Consider the following 20,461-nt stretch of genomic DNA (forward strand, 5'->3'; position numbering starts at 1 on the left):
CCCCGGGGTCCCAGGATCGAGTCCCACATCAGGCTCCCTGCATGGAGCCTGTTTCTCCATCTGCCTGTGTCTCTGCCTCTCTGTGTGACTCTCATGAATAAATAAATGAAATCTTAAAAAGAAAATGTCCACAGCTAACCATAAAATTATAGGGAAATTGGATAAGTTGAACCTGGAAAAATTCCTTACTTTCACGTATCTAATCATTTAAAACAGGTAATCCCCTGCTTTTCCAAAGTTTGTGTTACATCATTTCACTTTTATGAAAGCTCTATATTAACTTTTTGCTAACTGAAAGAAATCTGCAGATAATTTTTGATTTTACAAAACAAAGCAAAATGCAAAAACAGCGTTTGGCATTTGCTTCGCAGTGAGCCCCCATAGAGGCAGCGTGCACCCCTAGCAGTGAGAGCAGCCCCCACAGGCTCCTTCCTCGGGAGCCACACTCAGCAGCTGAGCATCAAGCCCTCTGAGTGCTGAACTGTGAGCATCTGTGTTTTATCTGGATTTATTTTGTGCATCTGTAAGAGCAAGATATGTCCTAAGGTATCAGAAAAGCCAGAAGAGGTTATTTTTGGAGTTTAGGAATTTTAAGAAATTTTTCCATATAAGTTAATGATAATTGCTTCTTTGCTTTATGCCATTTAAGCTTATAAACGTCTTCAGAGGAATGCTCTACTTTCGGGTAGTGAGGGAAACGTGCATCTCTATTCCAATTTATTTCTCTGTGTCATAAAAAATATTAATCAAGCTTTCAACACTAGAACAACTGAAGGAAGCAAATCTAACATTTTAGAAAGATTTAAATTGCCCCATTGCAAACAAATAAATATGCCAAAATATTTCTGATATTTAATTTTGGAATTCTAGGATGCAAATGTACCTTAAAGGATAAAAAACTTTCTTTTTTTCAGTCCTCCAAAAAAAAATAAGTCAGCTTAAATAAATTTCTGTAAGTCATCATTAGAAGAATGCAGCTATAACTCAGTATTCATGTATTATCAATAAAGAGTACAAAATATTTGTCACACGAGTTTCCTCAGCTGATATATTCTTCAACTGTGTCATGCAAAGATGATGAGGCAGCTTTTGCCATCAACATTTTAAAGAAGCTTAAAATGAAAAGTCCAATCACTCCATTTAAAAAGGAGATGCCAGCACATGAATCAAAAGAAAAGACTGTAACTGAAATTCTTCAATCCTGCATCTTCTTATTTACATCCCCTGAAACTTATTTATAAGTAGTCTTAAGCAAACGTCAGTGAAAAATGCAATGTGAATATACTCTGGTTGAAAGACCACATACCGGGGGGCCCACAGGACCAGAAGGACCGACTTCACCATCTTTTCCAGGAGCTCCCTAATATCACACAGAGATAATATGTGAGGTGAGGCCATGAGACAGCTGGATGATCCATATGCACGTGTGTGTACATATATCTATATTTATATCTATTTCCCCCCTTTAGAAGAAATGTATAGTTACCCTCTGCCCAGGAACACCAGCATTTCCCGCCTCTCCAGGTTTTCCAGGGTCACCCTACAGAAAAAATAGAAACTATTTTAAAATTCAATTTGCTCCAATCATGCCTGCTCCAAGTGAGGATTATGATGAGAGAGCAAACATATTACACACTGTACTCACACTGCTACCTTTGGGGCCTGGAAGACCCATGCTTCCCGGCTGCCCTCTGATTCCTATGGAGCCTGGAGGGCCTGGCCGGCCATCCTCCCCTGGAGCACCCTACAAAAGAGACAGAAGCAGTGTACGTTTTATGTAAATTCTCTCTAAATATCGTATCACCAAATTGACACCTGCCTTTCTTCGCTTACTTATAAAAGTTATGTAAGCTTTAAATTATCCTTCACCTTTTTCTTAGTGAATCAGAACAGCTGAGTGCCTAAAAAAATTTCTGAAGTAGTTTGGAGTATTTAGAACAGAGAATTAACTCTTATTCTCTACATATAAACCTCATCCTCACAACCCTTACTCTCTCATATTCATAGGGAAAATTTTCTTTCTTCTTTAATTTACTCTAGATTGTGGTAACGAAAATTTGATACTTCTATTTCACATTTTTGGTGTAAAGAAAAGGCCCAGAATACATGAGCTGTCAAAAGTTGTACCTACCTCTCTTAAACCTATACAACTGCAAGGACATCAAGAAATGAGAATGTTTCTAATAGACAAATTTGACCAGTCCTGGAAGAATACATAATTTCAACTTTTTCCACTGATATCAGAGAAACAATTTTAATCTCAGATATTGTATCAATTAAATTTGATCAATGTTGGGTGAATTTTAAAATATGAAGATCCTATAAATTTACTTCAGCATTTTAAACATGTAAATAAGATCAGCATCCAGCCAATTAAAAGCATTAACCTCAAATAAACATCTTATCATTTAAGTTGTAGGTCTATTGAGAACTATTAATGGTTGTGGACTTTATTTACTTATTTATTTAAGTAGGCTTCATATGGGGCTCCACTCAGGACCCTGAGATCAAGACCAGAGCTGAGATCAAGCGTTGGATGCATAACCAACTGGGTGCCCCAAAGAGAGTTGTTTACATTACTTACCAAAGGCCCAAGTTTTCCTTCAGGACCTTGAACACCAGGATTTCCTGTCAGACCCTGAAAATTAAAAGCAACCGTCATTTTGTTGCTGACTTGAAACTGAAGTAAAGATTCTAGAGAATAAAAACAGCACCGCGTTAAAAGGACCCCGTTCCACTTTGCAATGTCCACTCCCAGTGGCCTTAGGCTCCTCCAGACAGGCCTACAGGCCCCTCAGGGTCCTCACCCCTCCTGGCTTTGGAAGGACCAGGGCAGAAAACACAGCGTGCCAACAGGCCGCACTATGTGGGCTTTCCACGGGCCGGGGTGGGGACCCACAGCACAGCCTCCGAGGGCATCCTCTCCCCCCACAAGGGACAGGTCACATGTGAGCAAGTAAGTCTACATGGTGGGCACACGGGCCACTCTGCCTTAGAACTCCCACGTGAGCAGAATTATAACAGCATCGTGAGCACAGCATACTGGTCCTGGCCAACAGGCAGGTGCATGTTACTCCAAACTCACAGCACCCACAGCTATGCTGCCCACAGGTTTTTAGTATTCGTGGTCCTCCCAGTCCAGATGTGAGCTACAGTCGGGGGGGGGGCGGTCATTCTTCCTCTAAGCAATGCTGATTGCCCCTTCAGCTGGCCTGCCCATTTCCTAAGAAAATGCCAGTTTGCCACATAGAAGGAGGAAGCTATAATACACTTCTACTCATATAGTGAACGCTGGGTTCAAGATCACGTAGCCAAATGTATGTTTCCATCCAACAATTTATTGTATGAATTCCTTTCTCTTCAAGGAGCATTGTTGACAACCGAATATAAGAGTGATTCCATAGTCCAAATGAATTTTCAAATGACATTTGGTCAAAATGAAATTTATCACGAATTCTCTTTGGCTAAAAGCCAAGGAAATTAGTTGTTAGCAAGTAGAGGAAAAAATAAATATTGACAAAGATGATTTTCTTTCATGTCAAGTGGCAAAACCATTAATATGTACTCCTTTGAGAAAGGGAGCGTAGAAATTACTATATTTTCTATACATGATAAAATAGCAAACCAGTATTTTAAAAAGTCAATCAGGTCAAAATTGTAAAACCAGGGGGATCCCTGGGTGGCTCAGCAGTTTGGTGCCTGCCTTGGGCCCAGGGCGTGACCCCAGGGTCCCAGGATCGAGTCCCACATCGGGCTCCCTGCATGGAGCCTGCTTCTCCCTCTGCCTGTGTCTCTGCCTCTCTCTCTGTGTGTCTCTCATGAATAAATAAATAAAATCTAAAAAAAAAAGTTGTAAAACCAAAGAAATGCTCCAACTTGTCAAGACTCGCTAAGTCAAAACGTCCTTTCACTGAATTCTCAGGAGAAGTTCTGGCTTGATGTAGCAAACTGCTGTGTTCTTACCCGAGCACCTGGAAGCCCAGGTTCGCCTGGCCGTCCTGGATCCCCCTGACTTCCTTTAGGTCCTGAAGAACCTACAGGACCCCTCTCTCCTTGAGCCCCCTGTTCCAATGCAAAGCAGAATATGTCAGGAAAAAAAGAAATGAAAAAAAAAAAAAAAGAAATGGTGCAGGAAAATAAAAGCAATAAATATGAAATGTATGTTGTACAAATCAAAGCACTGGTATACCATACAGACGCTTTGTCAAGTAGTTACAAAGTCACAAAAAATGTCACAACATAGTCTCTTCTAATTTGTATTTCTTATAGAATAGTGGTTTTTCATCATTAGCCAATGAAAATTATCTAATCTAGATTTGGGGGAAAAAATACCAAAATTTTAAAGTCTAAATTCTGGATAAAGGAAAAAGTATATATACCAGTCAAAGGAAAGGTGTATGACCTTTTCTTCTCAGCAGTGTCCCTAAAAAGTCCGAAAACAAACTTCTCCCTACTTCCAACCATTATACGTCCCCCATCCCTCTATAGAATAGAAATGGCACAAGAGGGATTTGACATTAGGCTCAACCTCCATGTCACTCTTCAGATCTGGACCACGTGGACCAAAGCTAGAGCACCATTCCGGACAGTGGCATCTTTTGGAGCACCACCCACGTGAGCGTCAACATTTGATAGGATGACCTCACCTTCGGTCCCGGTAAGCCATCAGAGCCTGGAAAACCACGATTGCCAGGAGCACCCTACAAATGACCAAAATGTGATTCTTAATTGTTGTCGATGCTCTTGAAATGTATCATGAGTGGGTAATTTTTACTTTTAGTATTATATGGTTTTAAGAGGTGTGATCAAGCCAACATGGCAATAGATAGGTAAGCAGGGGGAAAAAAAAAAAAACAACCCTAACTATATGGAAAGAAATATTAAATTTTGGAAAACATGTAAGTACTGAGCCAAAAATTATTCAGATTAAGAACTATACTAACAATTCATTGTAAAATTAAATATAGAGAAAATCTGATATGAGCAGCAAAGGAATGGCACCATCCACCACCATCAAAATGTCAATGACATGTATTTGTTTTGTCTCCCACGTGAAGCTCCATGCTTCCTCTGAAAGTTTCTACAAATGTACGGTGATATTGTTGTTTCATTATGGCGACCTCTTCTGATCTCTAAAGTCACCGACCCTCGTGGCCTCCTGGCCTAGCATTTCCTGTTTCCTCTGCTGACAACGTTCTTTCTCCAAGTTCTCTTGCTCACCCTCATCTTCAGGTGTCAGCTAGGATGCCATCTTCCCAAAGAATCCTATTTCCTAACCACCTAATGTCACACTACCATCATATACTGTTATTCTCTCTTTACCACATCACCCTGTTATTTCCTACGTGTATATACAGTATTCACTGAAATGCATAATTATATTTTTGTTTGCCCATTCACTTGTTTATTGTGTACCTCCCCACTGGAGTAAACTATTATTACTAGCCCCCACTAGTACAGAAGGCTGGGACCACAGCCTTCTTTTCCACTGATGTAGCCTAAGTACCAATATATCAAACTGGCCCAGTGTAGTTGTTCAATCAGTATTCGCTGAATGAATGAATGAGCACCAATTAAACAGTTGGCTCCTTTAATTCACAATCATCCTGAACATCCTGTATCCTGCTGTGAAATGCACTTGCAGGCATGTCTTTTAACTGCTCTATCATTCCTTACTATCCCAAAATCTACCCATATAATTCCCCTACAATTCTAGAATTTATTATTCAAATTTTACCCTTTCTCCCATGGAGCCTGGAGGACCGACTGTTCCTGGATCACCTCGGGGACCTCTCTTGCCTTCTTCACCAGGTGGGCCTATTGGACCCTGAATACCATGTGGCCCCTATTGAAAACAGAAGGACAGTTACCAGAAAGACCATAGCACAGGGGAGTCATAGTCAAAAGCTTCATTTAAAATGAAGTCAGTTATAAATGTGAAACTGTATTAAACTGTTTCCATCTAAAGGTATATTTCTCAGTATTATTATGTTAACACTTGAGCATGTTGACCTGTGCACTCTGGGACAATATTCATGCTCTTCTTATCCTTTAAACAAAAAAAAATGAAGACTTACTGGTTCCCCTTTTGGGCCAGCTTCTCCTTTGAAACCCGGAACTCCTGGATCGCCCTAAAATAAAAGTATGAACAGTTATAAGAACCAGGACATTTAGCCAGTCCAACCTGCTTTAACTAATTATACTAAGTGGGCCTTGAAAACTTTTGCCGGTAAGTTTGTGTTATCATTTTTTAAATTTTGCAAATCTTGTAGAATGTATGTGAAATTTTATAAAATCTAGTATTGATTAGGTAGCAGTTTGTCTATTTTACAGTCTTCAGAGACTTATTTTTAAAATCTTGTTTTATGGGATCCCTGGGTGGCGCAGCGGTTTGGCGCCTGCCTTTGGCCCAGGGCGTGATCCTGGAGACCCGGGATCGAATCCCACGTCGGGCTCCCGGTGCATGGAGCCTGCTTCTCCCTCTGCCTGTGTCTCTGCCTCTCTCTCTCTGTGTGACTATCATGAATAAATAAATAAAATCTTTAAAAAAATAAAAAAATAATAAAAATAAAAAAAAATAAAATCTTGTTTTATCATGCATACTAGGAAATTTAGAATTATTCAGTTATTCCAATTTGCTAATTAAAATAGAACTAACAATGACAACTTCTACAGATAAATCTATTTCAGGTTTATTTTAGGAAACAGACTTGTTTACCCAGAATCAAGATAATTTTATATTTATGTTCTCTTTATTGACAGTTGGACAACTTCAAACAGGCATTTCATCTTTGGAGCGTTCTGTGTTTTTTTTATACGTGTATTTTTAAATACTAGTTAAACTTGTGGGGAGCAGATTACTAAATTGAGAACATGATAAAATCAAATGTGAAGTATCAGCAACACTTATGTCTTAATAAATCTGTCACCACCATTTAAAAGGATTTATTAGCATAACTAAGTTACTTGGAACAGAATTCAAAATATTTGTTTTAGGTAGTGTTAAGAAAGAAAGTTTTAATTTTTATATATCAAGCTAAAAATATATAAGCACAGCTTCTCAATGTGTTTATTTCTTATGGGCTTGTCGTAACATTTTTTTCTAATAAATAATTTCACAAAATATGGAAATTCATTTGATTTGAACAATATGGTGGAATCACTTTTCACAATAGCTCTTGAGAAATAGCCGTTAAACCCATTTTAACCAAAGTGTCATTATAGCCTCCAGATTTCTTCACACTGGCTTGTAAAATATTTCCATCAGTTTATTATTCAAATACTGATAAAATTCTATGAGGCAGACCAAAGTCATGACCTTATTATTTTAAATTTAAAAACTCACTAAAATCCAACACAACGCAATAATGTTCCCCTTTGAATTTAAAAGCCTACACTGTACATTAACATTTGGCTTCCACTTTACAAAGATTTCTGTCTTTAATTGGCTCATTCAAATAAGTCACATTATCTATGTTTCATTCCATCTCACTGAATACTGTTTTTCTTGGTGCTCTTCGTTGGATTATACTAACGATGATAGTTATTTTAAGGGACATTACCGGTTGGCCTCGAATTCCTGGAGGTCCCGTGCTACCCTGAGGCCCTGGAGATCCAGGTGGCCCTGCCAAACCAGGAGGACCGGAGGTACCCGGAGAGCCCTATCAGAATGAAAGAACGACATGATGAGCAGAGACTACGTACAGGTCTATGGTCCTAAGGATCACGCCCACTTGTGTTTCATGTGGCACAAATGCACTTAGTTACTCACCGTTGGGCCTTTGGCACCAGGTGTACCATCAGTTCCTACTGTACCCTAAAAGATACATGAAAAGTTTGTAAGCTATTAAGCCATATCTAGGGTGGTCTTTGGATGTCCACTCATATTCCAAAAGGAAGCAGAAAATTGTTGTAAAACATCAACCACCATTATATCCTAAAACTTACTTCTGTAACTAATTCCCTTTTCCATAAAGTAGATAGAATTTTGCAGAGTTGACAAGAGAATTATGTTTTTTTTTTATGTCAGTTGCAAACACTCATTCAGAATTCAAAGAAGATATATTAAAATAGATTGCCTTTGTTCTGAAGTTACAAAACATGTCAAGCTTTCTGTTAAGAATATAGTTCTTAAATGTACTAGGAACTTACAGGAAGACCTTGAGAGCCAACTGGGCCTGGTGGCCCAGTTTCACCTCTTTGACCCTGGGGACCTTCGGGGCCTCTTGCTCCAGTGGGACCTGCTTCTCCCTAACAGGATACAAAAGAAATGTTAATTTAAGAAGAACATAAATGTGTGGTTCAAAGTTTATTGCTTCTTTGGAGCTTTACATTTAATACTCAAGTATTTAAAGGAGTCATAAGCACAAACTGGTTTACAAAGGATGTGTGCCTAACTATGACTTAACAAGTGGACTCACTTTCCTAAACCTCTTCGAGTATGATGATGTCTGTAACATTAATAGCAAAGCTAAGTCGTCAAGGTAGCCTGATAACTACCGTTATTTCAACCCAAGATAGTGGTCCAGATAGTAAATAAAAATATAAATGTCTAGTTAACTTTTAATTCAGATAAATAACAAATAATTTAAGTATAAGTTTGTCCCAGGCAATATTTGGGCCATATCTATACTAAAAATTTATTCTTTATTTATCCGAAATTTAAACCTAAGTGACTTTCTGTATTTTATAAACATATTAGATCCCTCTAGCTCTAATCCTAGTGGGACCTGGAGCTGGAATTTTAAAACTAAAATTGTAAGCCTATGGGTGTTCATTAGTGCCAATAAAACATGTTAAATCCCTATTGAATCCTTGAAATACAAGGAACTGGAGATGGAAGTTTATTCTTCATCCAGAAAAACAGAGACCATGGAAGAATTTAACAGGTGTAGCAGAATCCTGGCCAAAAACAAAGATCTGGGAATTTTATATTTGGGGAGGTGGGAATAGGACAAACAATTTCTGTGAAAAACAGTTTTGCAGAGTGTTTGATTTTTAAGCAGTTTTCAGTAGCCAACAGCCAGTATTAGAAAACCCGAGGAGGAGAAGGAAATATGCAGCATGAACTGTTATATAAATTGTGATTCTAATGAGGTCTTAGCTAGATGCCACAATCTAGCAGAAACTGCTTTCTGCCCAGTCTTAGTTGTGGGCGCTGTGAGTATTCATTCTATCTCTAGTTCTCTGGCCAGAGCTCAGTGTAAGAGCAGAGGGTCTCACATGAAGGGGGAAGGGTTTTTGAATATTTTGATGAGGGACCATGGGGGGATGGGCCCTCTAAGGCCAGAGTCAGGAACAGCTGGATTAGGACCTCAGGGAGCAGATCAGAAACAGAGGGAACCTCAAGAGGGTCCTACGAGCTCCAGTGCACAGTGAGTTCTCAGTGAATAAGGGGTTGGTTAGTGAAATGATGCAGGGTGCCACTGTAAAGCAGCCACATCTCTGCGGCCCAGAGTTGAGAGACAGCATTAGAGACAGCCTGAAGAATCATTTGACTTGATGACGGTGACATTTCAGAGTATTTAAAATGTCAGCTATGGACTTTTTTGTTGTTGTTTGTTTCAAAATAGAGTTCAAAACCCATTTGAGTAGCACTACTAACAGGAAGCGTGGATCTATATGGAGGGCATTACTTAACCTTCAACAAAATTCCGTGAGGAGACAAGATTTAGAGAAGTGAGGGGATTGCCATGGCCTCTTGTGAGTACATCTCCTCTTTGAGATGAAAAAACTATTGCCAAGGGGAAACTGCGTATGAGAGGCAATCAAACACACCGTGTTGTTTAAAACTTGTAAGTAGTGTTCGGAATGTACTCACTAATTTAGCTAGTATAATCTTAATAATCTCCTATTCTAATCCTTGAATTTATCATCCCAAATACTGAAAGAACAAATTGTGGCTCCCTACAAATGTAAATCAACCCAACAGAATACTTTAATCCCTTCCCCTGTGGAAAGCCAAATAGCCTCCCTGCTTATTCCTTTAAATGGGTTGTGTCAATGGTAGGGAGCAGGAATAGGAGTGAAAAGCCAGCACTGTGTGAGAGAACAGCCTTTTGACAACCTCTGATTTATTTTAACCTCCTATTGTTTAGAACATTCTGCTATTTAGTGCTGTATCCAGGAATAGAGCTCCAATTCAGATTAAGTTCTTATTCCTTGCAGCTGTTACAATTGTCTAGCCTTAGAGTTCTAAGGCAACAGATTCTTTGATATTACAATTGTATAATTATCAGTAATTCTCTTTCAATTACATATTGTTTGCTAATCTCATTTTTAAATATTCTAAGCTATTTTTTTGCCCCTACCGGAATAGCGCTGAGAACGCTCTAGGCTTTTTCCATGGTTAAGAGCAACCTCCATACAATTAATGAAATGAAGTTCCTCACTTTGGGATTCATAACCAAGTACTTCTTGTAATCAAGAGCTAAACATATTAACATTTTACCTTCATCCCAGGATTTCCTGGAAAACCAGATGATCCAGGTATCCCAAGAGGACCCTATTAAGAGAAACCAGAAAAGTGATCAGACATGTTTTTTAATCAATGTCCTACTGAGTCATCTTTCATTCTTAAACAACGTTCTGTATTTGGACACATAAGAATAATCCACTTAGTACTTTCAAATCCCAACGATAATATAATTTTATAATAAGTACCTTCCAACATTGGTATGAAATAGTACCAAAAGACACGTCCAGTGGCATTAAACACTTGTTGTTGTAGTGTATTAGAGAACAAGTCACAATCACAAACTGTTTGAAACAACTGCTTCTTGAGAGATGTACTTTCTTTGTGTTAACCAAGTAATATAGTTTTTAGAAAGTTGTTTTATACCAAAATCCGGGACTGTACTTTATAAAAATGATGCTTAAGAATCACCTGCATATTTTACAGTGATTTTTTTTTTCAAGCTGACATGTGGATATTTATCACTATCCCATATTTGGGAAGACGTGCATAGAGTTTAAATCATTGAAAGAAATGAGTATAAGATGAACTCCATTCTTGGGCTCCTGGGTGGCTCAGCAGTTGAGCTTCTGCCTTCGGCCCAGCGTGTGATCCCGGAGTCCTGGGATGGAGTCCCGCATCGGGCTCCCTGCATGGAGCCTGCTTCTCCCTCTGCCTGTGTCTCTGTCTCTCTGTGTGTCTCTCATGAATAAATAAATAAAACCTTTTTTTTTTTTAAAAGGAAGCATTCCATTCTAGGTTATCCTGATTCTTCTTTGAGGAGTGTACTGTAATTCCATCAGTTTTGCAGTAATAAAATCCCTTTTAAACTATACTTATGTTTTCCTGCTATTATTTCCTTTTTAGGAGTAACAAAGCAGGAAAGATCCTAAAGGCAAATAATTTCAAATCTGATTTACCCTCCTAGTATTTCTCTGAGCTTATTGTGCTTTTCTCATCTATCCATCCTGTAGACCATGCTACATTCCTGCTCATTTTATTTATTTTATTTTTTTAAGAGTTTATTTATTTATGAGAGACCACTGAGCCACCCGGGCTGCCCCCTCCTGCTCATTTTATATGCTCATTTTTCAAGACTTAACTTGAAAGTTGCTCCTCTTTAAGTCCTCCTTGATATCTTTATCTTACTCTAGATGTAGGTACAGACAGGTAGGTTCCCATAATTGTACTTCAAGTTGCACTGCACAGCATAGCAGTTAGCAACAGCATTACACTGCAATAGTAACTGATATATCTCTCTCCCTTGATAGTTAAGGCAGTTTCCAAATATAAGTAATATGTGTTTATCACCTTTTTATCACCTTTTTATTCCAAGTGTCCAGGATGCTGAATGCTCTGTAAATGTTAACGGATGTACAAATGGAACAATAAATGAGTGAATGAATATCAAAGTAATACAACTCACCATTGGCCCAGGTTTTCCAGGCATACCATGTGTGCCTCGTTGTCCCTAATTAGGAGGAAAAAGACAAATAAAATTCCATTTTCTACAGTATTTGCTCATAATTCATTTGTTTTCTAAAATTTCCATGTTAAAAACTGAAGAATAAATATTAAAGTTAACCAACAACCCTCAAATGGGTCGATAACAATAAAAATACATTTTTGTATAACACTGATAAGGTAGTAATAAACACATTTGTCCTTACAAAAATAACAAAGAAGAATCAAAATTGAAAAAATGAAACTGATTAAAATGATCCTTTTTACTCGGAACATATGACTTTCAATAAAATGATCTCAAAGATACTGAAATTTTGTACATCTGCCTTCCTAATAGATTAACTCAGAGGAGGAATGTGCTTTTTGTAAAAACAAAATAAAGCACACACGCACACACAGAGGAAATTAAATAGTGAATGCTATGGCTATCATCTAGATCTTCCTTCAGCACTGAAGAAACCATTGTACCACTGCTGGAAGTGTTACAAGCTGATGACTCATAGTTAAGACCCTCCCATAAACTGCCCTCAGCTAAGGAGTTCACACAGCAAAGGTTATGCCTCTTCCCAGGTTACTGCAGTGGTACAATGGATTGGCCCCCCATTCATGACAAGTCTGATGAGCCATGCCAGCCCCATAGTTCTCATGGAACTGAGGACTCATGGAGACTGGGGTCTTTGTTATAACTGTAATACAGTTTAAATTCTCCCTGTGACAAACCCTGCTTTTTATTCATTTCTTCACAAATGTAGTTTCTGAGAGAACTCCACAATAAATGTCCTGCATATAAGTCTTTGATGTTGTTTCCTAGGAAACCAGACCTAACACCCTGATACCATTGGTGCCTGAAGAAGTACAAGAAAGCTGACTCTAAAATGAAAATGTAAAGCTGGACTCCTCACTGAATAGCTTGTGATAGATGAAGTAGGACTCACTCTTGACATCCTGGGGTGATGCAGCAATGAACATTGTCTCCAGTAGTAAACTGAGATAGGGCGCAAGTGTCAGAGAAAGGGCTATGGGTACAGTAGCTCAGGCACTTGAGAAGGATTAGTAGTAGCAATTATAAAATTGACGGAATTTCATGGCTCTTGTTGAATGCATACATTGGAGAAAAACATTGAAAGGCTAATGGTGTTTAATCATCATTATAAGACTCTTTGGAAGCATCTTAAAATATCGTAATCTTCTACAATCAGAGGGAAGAAAAAGTTGATGGTTGGGATCAGGGCTTGATAAAGCTTCAAGAGCCCTTGTGAAGGCTGAATTCTAAAGCACAGAAAGCCTGTTATGCCGTCCCTATTTTGAGGGCCCTTGGTTAGAAGGAATGAAATTTGGCATTGGGATATCTTAAGAACTTTGAAATCTCAATTCTGAAGTCTATGGGCCTATAGAAATTCCCACCATCCCCACCATCAATAGCTTATTCTTCCTTGCTTAAAGGGAATGCAGAAGCCTCTACTTTACCAGGCAATATATGCTACCACCACTACCCCCTGCTCCTGTCCTTTGGCCACCAGATGAATAACTATTTTTCTCAAAATAACTAAGTTGAGGAAAAGCTGCTTCTGATAAAAGAGGGAGATACACACCAAAGGAGTCATGAGTGCTTTACATCACGTAGAGGGAGAATCCAAAAGAGAATGCATGTGAGTAGGTCCTGAGGGTACTGGATCAGGAGGGAAAGAACATAAAGTGGGAAACTTAAAGAATACACAAACACTCTCCCATGATGCACAGTTAGCACTCTGATAAAGACTCTGAAAAATGGTGTTGACATGGGAGATGGTTCTTTGAAACTTAGGAAGAGCAATGGCCTAGACTAAGTGGGATAGAAATGCTGGGACTGCCTTGGCAGGTAGTAGAATGAAGCACAGAGAAGTAAAAATGCTAGAGTGGATACTCCATGTAAGGGTGGGTGAGGCAACAGCTATGTTCTACAGTATTTTCTGTGTTTCCAGACGACACTTTATCTTCAAAGGGATAAGAAAGGGCCTAGTGAGAGGGTCTCACTTCTCCCCAGCCAAGGCCCTGACTTTGGTACTACTCAGAAACTCTAAGGTGGTTGTCATCTTTAGGCTAAGGGTAACAGCAGGGGATACTGTAAGCCTGGGATTCCTATTATTAATGGGAATGAGAAGATCTCGTAATAAAGGCCAGGTGCAGTCCTTAATTGTCCAAATTAAAGCAGGTGCAATACAATGAACTGCAAGGTTGAAATATTAGCAAGTATAGTCTAACACCTTCAGGGAGCTATGAACAGAAACAATGGAATACATCCCCTATCTGGCTAGGTCAAGGCACACAGGCAGACGGCAAGGGCATTTCTCAGTCTATACATTTAAAATAAATCAATGACAGGGGTGCTTGGGTAGTTCAGACAGTTAAATGTCTTCCTTCAACTCAGGTTATGATCTCAGGCTCTTGGGGTCGAGCTCCACATTGGGCTCCCTGCGCAACAGGAAGCCTGCTTCTCCCTCTCATTCTGTCCCTCTCTTCGGCTCATACTCTCACACTCACACTCTCTCATGAATAAATAAAAAAAGCTTTAAAAGACTAATAAAATAAACCAAACACAGATAATCAGAAAACTCGGCTCTTTTAAAAGGGTACACTCACAGTACTTACCTTTTAGGATTATGATGAATGTGAAATAAAGCATGGAAGAATGTTTGGCATACAACAGCTGCTTGGTAAATAGTACCTACTATAATTTTATTACTATTCCAAATTTTTTATTTTTTTCATGGACTCTATTCCATGCTGCTATAGGTTTTTATAGTTTTCTTAACTTTTGTATTAATATAAGTAGGCACCAAATGTACTGTGGTTATGTAGGCTGTTAATATTAACAGAAGCTAGGTGAAGGTTGCACAGGAACTTTCTATACTACCTTTGCAATTTTTCTGTAAACCTAAATTTATTTCAAAATAAAAAGCAAAGATAAAAACTGAAAAATTAAAAAGTAGACAACCAGTACTATTTTCTCATTTAAAAGACATATTCAGTTCCTTTGAGAACACTGAAGCACACATACTTACAGGAGCCCCCTGTGGCCCAAGTCTCCCCCTTTCTCCTGGCATTCCCCTTGGGCCCTACAGATGAGAGAGAAAAAAACATCTCTTGAAGCATCTTATTTGACTCCTAAGGTAGTCTGGCTACATCATGCAATCCAACCAAGACTCATCATAATTGGCCACCAAACAGTAGTATTTCTAGAAGCAACTTTGGGTTTGAAAAAATCTCCACCTGTGGGGATACATAACCTACCACCTCTTACCTAATAGATTTTACCTTATGAAACTATAATGGACTAAATCTACAATAATTCTGATTTAAACACTAACTATAGAAAAAGAATAAGAGCATTCAATGGTTAAGAAAAACAATGAAATGCAAGAAGCCTGTCTATTTAAAGGGTGCAATTCTCTGGATATGCCTTTCTATCAGCTGGTAATCAAGTTTACTTCATCAGGTAACATATTTTCTCCATGTCTTTTTATTTTTCATATACACATTCTCTTAATTTCTAAAAAATAAAAACAAACAAAACCAAAAAAAACAAATAAACAAAACCCAAAGAATTAAATTGATACATACCATTGGACCCATGGCACCCATTGGACCAGTAGGGCCAGCTTCACCCTAAAGCAAAAATGAGGTTATATTACAGTATGAGAAACCTACAACTGATACATCACTTTTTCTGTGTGTGTGTGTGTGTGTGTGTGTGTGTGTGTGATTTTAAAAGTGTATTTTCAGACTGGGCATCTGAAAGGCATACTTGAAATGAAGGGCCTCAAAATTCTGATGTATTATTTTATCTTAAAATGCAATGGCAATTTAGTTTCTATAGAAATAAGTATAAAATAAAACTGAAAATGTAAACAAGATTGATAAGACTATCATGTCTATTCATATTAATTAGGATCAAAAAGTAATTATATGTTTATATCTGATAATACTTTAGCTCAAGTAAAACTTTGCAAAGCTAAAACTGACCTCTTAAGATCTATTATAGGAAGTTTAAAAATAAAAAAGATTAAAGCCAATGCCTATACACATATATAAATACACACACACAAACACACACAGAGATATGTGTATGTATATCTTGCATGAAGTTCCCACTAAAAAGTCCTCTGTACTTCTTTTATGGTCTCTCTCTCGAAATGTAAACACATCTTGTGAAGACAATGGCCAGAAGGCCTTGGAATTAAAAGGGTACTAAATGATGAAGCTAACGACTACCTAAACCTCTCAGATATTTTTGAAGAAGAAAGAAGAGGGACTGTGTTTAACGGGTGAATTCACAGTACCATCTTCATGTAACACCCACCCCATGCTGGCAGAAACCCAGTGCCATGATGGCTGTTCTTGGTGGCAAAGGGAAGCCATGTCATGGGCCCTTCCAAATCTACTGCCACTCGTCTCTGAAAAATTATATTTACCTACTCAACTATCTCTTTTTTGGTACTCCTCATTCCTCCAGAACTTAAGATGGCTCTGAAAAATTGGTAGGCACTTGAAGCAAACCTAAGGTGTGACAGAGACATGACTTGGGGATAATGGGCATGCTTACCTTGGAACCCGTTGCCCCAACTTCACCTTTAGGGCCTTCAAGACCTTTGTGTCCCTAAGAAGAGAAATATAAATTTATATTTTACTTGCTTTTTTTTCATCCTCAGATTTGTAAAAGAAGAACCAAAAAGAAGCTCACAGAAAGTACCTTATAAAAATATAAAAATGGTCATTTAAAGTTGTCACTCAGAATGTTTCCAAATTTTCAACAGTTTTTTGAAAGCCTATTCAAAGAAAATTAGAGCAACATTCTTAATTTGTAGTGTTCTCACCTTTCAGATTTTTGTGACTTTGCAGAAATTTCATCTATAGCTACATATGAAAGACCTTTGGTGGTTTCAGAGAAGACAAATAATTATGCAGTTTATATAGTTATAAACTCTGGGTTATAGCAATGGATGACATTCAAAATAATTAATAACTAGTATAGCAGCACGCATTCTAATCAGAGGCTCAACTACTCAAAACAGGCCAGCAAGTATATACTTACTAAATATCAGTCATGCTTTCTGATAATTAGATGACAGATAGATAGAAGATAGGTAATTTCTTTTTTTTTTTTTTTCTGGAATTTGGAGATCTTTTTTCATTTGAAGGTAAATCTCAATGTTATAAAATTCACAAATATGCTAATTTAAATACCTAATTCTACTTATCTAAAACATACTGTAAACTTACAAATATGTATGTTCTCCACGTGTCAGAGTCTATTTCTGGTTTGGAAATCCAGAGAATCAATTCCCCCTAAACTGCAAGTCAGCAAGTGTTTCTTTACAGTTCACTTGAGCAAAATTCATGCAAAATAGTAATTAACAATTATCTTCTTTACTTGTTAACTCACAAGTAAACACCTTAAAAACTGCATTTTGTGAAAGCTTCTGTACTGAAATGTAGAAAAACTGAACTACACAGTTAAAAATCTCTTAATTTTTTATTCCTGGCACCACGACCACAATGTTGGACAATATACCTGATGTGATGAAATGAAAAAGAAAAAGAAAAAGCTGTAACAGATAAAAGACCTCATCTGACACTAACTGCAGTAATAATAGCTGCAAGTTTTGCCAATTGGGGCTGTGAGACTCCTGGGTAGGAAGGGTTTCCTATGTAAGCCACAGTAATTTCTCTGTGGATCATCGTTCCTTTAAGTGGCAGAGTTCTGCAGCTCCTCTACTGCATTTGGGGCGATGTCTCAAAGTGCAGCTTTCCTGACAACTCTCACTCTCTCCTGCTAAGAACTATAGCGTTTTCTTCTGAGAGATTTAGAACCTTCTGCTACCACATTCATCACCTCCACCACCAGCTCCATAACCACCACCATAGGGACTGTCTGAGCTTCTTCCACCAAAACTGCCCCCATTCACGGGTCCATAGCTTGATTGCTGTCATCCACTATAACTTCCAAAAATCACTGTGGCTCCCATCACCACCAGAGTTACCTCTAAAGTTTCCTCCTTTATTGTAACCAACATAGCCTACACTGCCGCCATATCCGACTGCTTGGCGTCCGTATCCTGGTCCAAAACCACCATGTCCCTCCCTACTAGTATAACCAGGACCACCACCATCACTGCACCATCACCTCCAAGTCCATTATATCCCCATCCCCTTCTCAATAACCACCTCTGCTGCCACCACCTCCACCACAGCCTCCTCTTCCACCAAAGTTTCCTCCATGACCCATAACGTTGACAGCTCTACATGCACGACCTCTTTGTGATCCAGCAGACTATATTTCTTCAGAAAGGGCCTTTTCCACTTCACAATTATGCCCATTGACAGTGTGATATTTCTGAACAACAATTTTACCAATTGTATCATGATCATTAAGTTACATAAGCAAATCCTCTTTTTCCCCCCTCTGCCTGTCTTCCATAATTTCTATGGTTTAATCTTGCCCTACTTTTCAAAGTAGTCTCTCAGATTATATTCATGTGTATATTCTTTACTACAACCAATGGAAATTTTCTTCACTGTTGGATGGGCACCAGGATTTACAGAATCCTCTCCAGAAACAGCTCTCTGGTTCTGTTACATGCCCATCAATGTTGTGGTCAAGCACACACTGCTGCTGCAATAAAAGTTTTATCTCCATCTTGAGTGATATGTAATTTCTATATATATAGGTAACACATAATGATTACATATTAATTATCTTGAGTTATAAAGAGAGAGCATTTCTGTGGCCTTCCAGGTCTGGGCTGACTGGGCCCTCCCATGACCTAGTGCACTCTCTAGTATCATGTCACTTATTCTACTACGTAATTTTGTCTTCATAACTGTAACCCTATTTGCCTGAAGCTGAAGGCTGTGGATTTTTCTCATTCATCACTGTGTCGTCTTTTGTCGTACAGTATCCAGCATACAGTAAGAACACAAAATATATTTGTTTATAGAATCAAATGAAATTCAAAGGAAATATAAAAAAGCATTGTGAATTTGGTAACCACAGATAAATACGGAGACCCTAGCCAGCTAAGGACAACTGACAAATAGAATTATAAAGATGTTGAAGGTAATGCTCCCCAGACTCTACTCAATAAGCTATAATATCTGAAAAGGATTGAACTTACTCGGTGACCCTTCAGGCCTGGAAGACCAGGAGCCCCAGGAAATCCTCGAGCTCCCTGTGGGGAAAAAAATAGATAAGGCAATTGAAAGTCATTAATAAGAATAGGAAATGGCTTAATATAAATTTTGTTCCAAAAAAAATCTAATTCTTATGTTTTTTTAGCAAAATACCAACAAAGAGAAAGGAGTAGTACACTTTAATCTGCCAAAATACACCTAGGTGATCAAAAATTAGCAATGCAAATACACTGTTAGAAGTGGGAACATGACTTATACAAAAATGTGGATTAATGTCAGGTATTGATTAGATGACATTTCCAAATTTTGAAACTATATCACTGTATTATAATTAGTAGCAAAAACAAAACAACATAAAAAAAACCAAAAACAAAAAATACAACCAAACAACAAACATAAAACAGGAAAATAAGCCTAAATCAATATGTTCAATGTCTAAACCAACTAGATCAACGTATTTGGGAAAAAAACAGGGAAGGAACTTAAGGAAAACTATGCTTTATATTGTGCTTTACTTGTGGTAAAAGAATAAATACATCTTTTATTTTCTCTGAACCACTAAATATGGGCAGCAGAATAGGATTAGAAAGATTGCTTTAAAATGTAATAAAAAATTTATTTTAAGTAAAATGTTCAGGAGAAGTTTTAGGATCAATGACTGTTTCAAAGATTAATGAAAGAAGTGAAATATCCAACAGAAGGGTTGGGGTTGGTCAAGAAATATGGAGAGAACAGGTTGGATCCTAGACTCAATAATGCCTTAATTTATGCTAATTTATGAATCCCCCACCTAAGCATAGTGAATTAAAAAACAAGAGAAATCAAACAGAAAATTAAATCCAAATGGTTTGACTATTTTGAAATGATGCTTGAAACTTTTTCCTCACACTCTCTTCAAATAGATAAGGACCCAGGGACTTAATTATTCACTTATTCTCATTGCCTACATTAATTTGACTTTGAATTGAATGCCATTGCCACTGGCACCAGAAAACTGAGTACAGTGATAGCGTAGATCGATGTATCAATTATTATCAATTATTACTATTAATCTGCATATCTGTGGCACTCAGCCCTATGCCTAATGAGTGGGCATCCAATGAATAAACACTGAATAAACAACTGAAGAAATGGTTTAACATGGCTCTTAACACGCATAACACTTTTCCCAAACCTTATCTAAGGAAATTCTCTTGTGCTGACACAATCTCACAGATGGCAAAATCTTCTGTTCTGGACATCATTGCCTTCACTGTTTACTAAATACTCAATGAAATTCATATGATAAAAGCAAAGCAATCACTCCTCTGTGACCTCTTACAGGGAAAATATTTCTGTAGTGCTTCAAGGGGGAGTTTTAACAGCCAGGGCACA

The 20,461-nt window shown here is 38.0% G+C and overlaps 1 protein-coding gene across 4 annotated transcripts in view; it reads right to left on the reverse strand.

The window, feature by feature from the left end:
* The window catches only part of COL5A2 (collagen type V alpha 2 chain), a 153,144-nt gene that overhangs the window by 30,796 nt on the left and 101,887 nt on the right, over positions 1-20,461 (reverse strand). For all 4 annotated transcript variants that reach the window (XM_038585079.1, XM_038585077.1, XM_038585076.1 and 1 more), the window contains exons 13-29: positions 19,072-19,125; positions 16,500-16,553; positions 15,518-15,562; positions 14,959-15,012; positions 11,880-11,924; positions 10,451-10,504; positions 8,152-8,250; positions 7,772-7,816; positions 7,563-7,661; positions 6,078-6,131; positions 5,738-5,845; positions 4,647-4,700; positions 3,964-4,062; positions 2,585-2,638; positions 1,646-1,744; positions 1,487-1,540; positions 1,307-1,360 (exon numbers count right to left, since the gene is read on the reverse strand). In XM_038585079.1, the coding sequence (XP_038441007.1) occupies positions 1,307-1,360; positions 1,487-1,540; positions 1,646-1,744; positions 2,585-2,638; positions 3,964-4,062; positions 4,647-4,700; positions 5,738-5,845; positions 6,078-6,131; positions 7,563-7,661; positions 7,772-7,816; positions 8,152-8,250; positions 10,451-10,504; positions 11,880-11,924; positions 14,959-15,012; positions 15,518-15,562; positions 16,500-16,553; positions 19,072-19,125 (1,125 nt within the window). The remainder of the gene's footprint in view (positions 1-1,306; positions 1,361-1,486; positions 1,541-1,645; positions 1,745-2,584; positions 2,639-3,963; positions 4,063-4,646; positions 4,701-5,737; positions 5,846-6,077; positions 6,132-7,562; positions 7,662-7,771; positions 7,817-8,151; positions 8,251-10,450; positions 10,505-11,879; positions 11,925-14,958; positions 15,013-15,517; positions 15,563-16,499; positions 16,554-19,071; positions 19,126-20,461) is intronic.

Source organism: Canis lupus, chromosome 36 (assembly GCF_011100685.1).
Source record: "Canis lupus familiaris isolate Mischka breed German Shepherd chromosome 36, alternate assembly UU_Cfam_GSD_1.0, whole genome shotgun sequence".
NCBI lineage: Eukaryota > Metazoa > Chordata > Mammalia > Carnivora > Canidae > Canis > Canis lupus.